The 3,085-nt window shown below is 32.9% G+C and overlaps 1 protein-coding gene across 1 annotated transcript; it reads right to left on the minus strand.

Annotated features, from left to right (window-relative positions):
- Positions 1-436: 436 nt before the first annotated feature.
- Positions 437-2,834, minus strand: LOC133814444 (MMS19 nucleotide excision repair protein homolog). Its single transcript, XM_062247402.1, has 6 exons — positions 2,721-2,834; positions 2,476-2,583; positions 2,256-2,315; positions 1,706-1,894; positions 1,446-1,499; positions 437-691 (listed from the first exon to the last, which is right to left on the minus strand). Exons 1-6 carry the CDS (start codon positions 2,832-2,834, stop codon positions 497-499), a joined length of 720 nt encoding a protein of 239 aa, XP_062103386.1. The 3' UTR covers positions 437-496.
- Positions 2,835-3,085: the final 251 nt, after the last annotated feature.

Consider the following 3,085-nt stretch of genomic DNA (forward strand, 5'->3'; position numbering starts at 1 on the left):
AGAAACACTGTGGCTCAGCAGCTAAATGTGGATCCTATATAAGCATCAGGTTCATGTTATCTTTTTGGATAGTAAAATGTCTTATGATAACAAATGACTCTGAAATGAATAACATATGCTTTTCCAAAAAGCTTTGCTCAACAATAATTACAACCCTTTAATTTTAGTAGCAACACAGGTCAAACACAAAAATTGCAATTATGAAAGCAAACCAGTGACAAAAACTCACACAAAACATCATGTGCAGATATCCACCTTTTAGGATCTCGAATAAGCATTTTGCAAGACAACTTTTCCCAGAAAGCTTTTGCTGCAATTTCATTTTCCTGTAACCCAAGACCATTTATTGATTCTGATGTAACAACTTCAGTAGGCTCTTTTACTGAAGTACTCATTTCACTTTTAATTGAACTCCAAATTGCTCCAGCATGTTTGGCCATCCTGTCTGCTCCATAATTCAATGAGCAATAGCTCAGATTCTTTAAAGAATCAACCTTCAAACATAAAGAGTCAGCATGAAAATTGATACAAATATACTTTCTACAACAAAAAAATTAATTATGTTGCCTATGTAATCATATAAATTCTTTGTGATGGCACCAACCTTTGATGATGGCAGAGAAGAAGAGAGTTTTTCAAGAAGCAAGGGAATGACATATGGCTCAAGAAGAGGTGTTGATGAGAAAGCTACCTACAGAACAAAAAAATAGTACAATTTAGTTATTTGTATAAACGTGCTCTTACAACCCTTGTAATTTATGGCAAGTATAAAAGTGCTCCTCCCAGCTTGTCTCAAGGCTCAAATCATAAAAAAATAAAAATTATGATAAATTTGGTTCAAGCACCAAAGAGAAATTACTCAATTGATTACAAACACTCATAAGTCATCTTCACCAGAAATACCTATGCATCTTGTAATAGTTTTCTACTTCTATTAAATTTCTTATTGTGCTCACCAATTCCAATATAAATATATATATATATACACATATATACTTTATCTTCCCTAAGGCAGTACCTATATGCTAAACTAAGGAATAATATTGCAATAGGAATCCAGATAGAGAAAACCCCTAAATGGAAACATGAAAGGGGGAAATCACAGCAAGAACAAATTAGAATAACTTAATAAAGATAATCTGGTCATGCAAAAAGATTCCATAGAACTATATGTGTAAATATTAAGGAATGATTTATAATTCAAGCAGATGAGAGAATGCCCAAAAAAAAAAAAGAAAGATAATTTTCCATTTTATGTGATAGACTAGACCATGAAATTTACAAGTGCTTTATGCCAATTACGGCATTGTTACCATGGGTATTACAAGTGCTCTATTGTTAGAATGATAAAGTTTGGTAACTGGAAAATCATAACAAAGAGCATAGATAAATTCAACACCTACAAATACTATAACAATGGAGCATCACATTCAATTACGGCATACCATTAGAGCCCTTGCAAGATCATCTCTTTTGACATCAGTGTCCTCTCCTTTTGGCTGGATAACGTTAAGAAGAAAAACATGTGAAAAGAAGTACAAAAACAAAAAGGATAGCACATCATAATCAATGATAGCATTCATCGCATGATCTGAATACTAACCAAAGAAACAAAAGCAAACCAAAAGGGAAAAGCTTGCTTAGAATTTTTTTTCAATAAATAAATAATAAATTCGCATGTATAGTGAGGGTAAGGTTTGCATACATGAGTAAAATGAATGGGAAAGTAACTGCTCAAAGTTTCAAAAAGCTCTCCAGAAAATTTTTCTAGCGGTCCATTAGGATCTGGAAATAGTTGAATCAGTGCACGAATGATGTCAAATGCTAGCAACAAGCAATGAGGATCCTTCTCTCCATCAACAGCTTCACAGGTTCCATATAGAAGGAGTTCATCCTTAATAACGGCAAAAAAAAAAATTAAGATAGAAAATGGGAAAAAAATAACGAAAAAAGGATGAATATGTTAAGAGAAAAAGAATTATAAGGGAATTCTTTGTTCTATTGACATCTGTTTGACCAGAGTTATAAAGAGAAAAAGAACACAAAGAATAAACACTAAAATCATTATGTTGAAGGAATGTAAGCATCTAGCTAAAATATGAAATGAATGAAAACAATTTGTAATTTTACAACTTTAAACTATTGGTATAAACAATGACATTCAAATTACAAATCAGTTGAGAACAAGTGATAAAATGGAAAATAGAACAATAAAAATCCAGAAACTAATTTGAGAGTGAGTTTGGAAAGAATACCAAGGAAGCAACCTCATTGGGATAGCATTGTAAGACGCATTTCAGAAGCTGAAAACAAAGCTGCAACAATGCTTTGACGTTAAATTTTGTAAAAGGGCAGTGGCTATACATGAAGGCAAGTAGTTCTTTTTTTTTTTCTTGATTAAAATTCATGCATTTGGATTCTTACCTTCCTGTCATGCTGACCTAAAGACTGCATCTGTAGGGTCTATAAGTACACCTCAGCAACTGCTTTTGCTTCAGTGGAAGAGACTACACCAACATCACTTTTTCTCCTCAATAATGCTAAACACCCAACAAGAGCCCCACGTAATGCTCTCCAATCTGCCTAATATCATTACAAAATAATACATTAACAACAAAAGTTAAGAGTTTAATCAAAGAATTAGCTCTTGTGACAATGTGCTTCACCATCAAACTGACTTAAAACAAACAAATTGCATAGGGGAAAGAGCACTAACTCACCAGCCTATCTGTGAAGAATCCAATTAAGATATGAATGATAGCACTGCCTAGTGGCTTTGAAGCAAGACATCCAAGAACTTCCGCAAGAAGAAGGGTACCTGAAGATGAGGACATAATCTATGAGATTTTCAGATTAAATTAAATAGATAAAAACTTATGGGAAAAAAGAAAGAAAGTGGTTAACTGCCAGGAATAAATTGAAGCACCTGTTGTATAATGCAGATATACCAAGGAAAAATAACAATGCTACTCAAAAAGAAGCACAAACAGAACAGCAGTTTCCAAAACAGTAAGAAGAATGAACTTTTAAAGTTTAGAGTAAAAATTCACTAGTATAGTCTAAACTAAAAGTAGAATCTATGGGG

This window comes from Humulus lupulus, chromosome 2 (assembly GCF_963169125.1).
Source record: "Humulus lupulus chromosome 2, drHumLupu1.1, whole genome shotgun sequence".
NCBI lineage: Eukaryota > Viridiplantae > Streptophyta > Magnoliopsida > Rosales > Cannabaceae > Humulus > Humulus lupulus.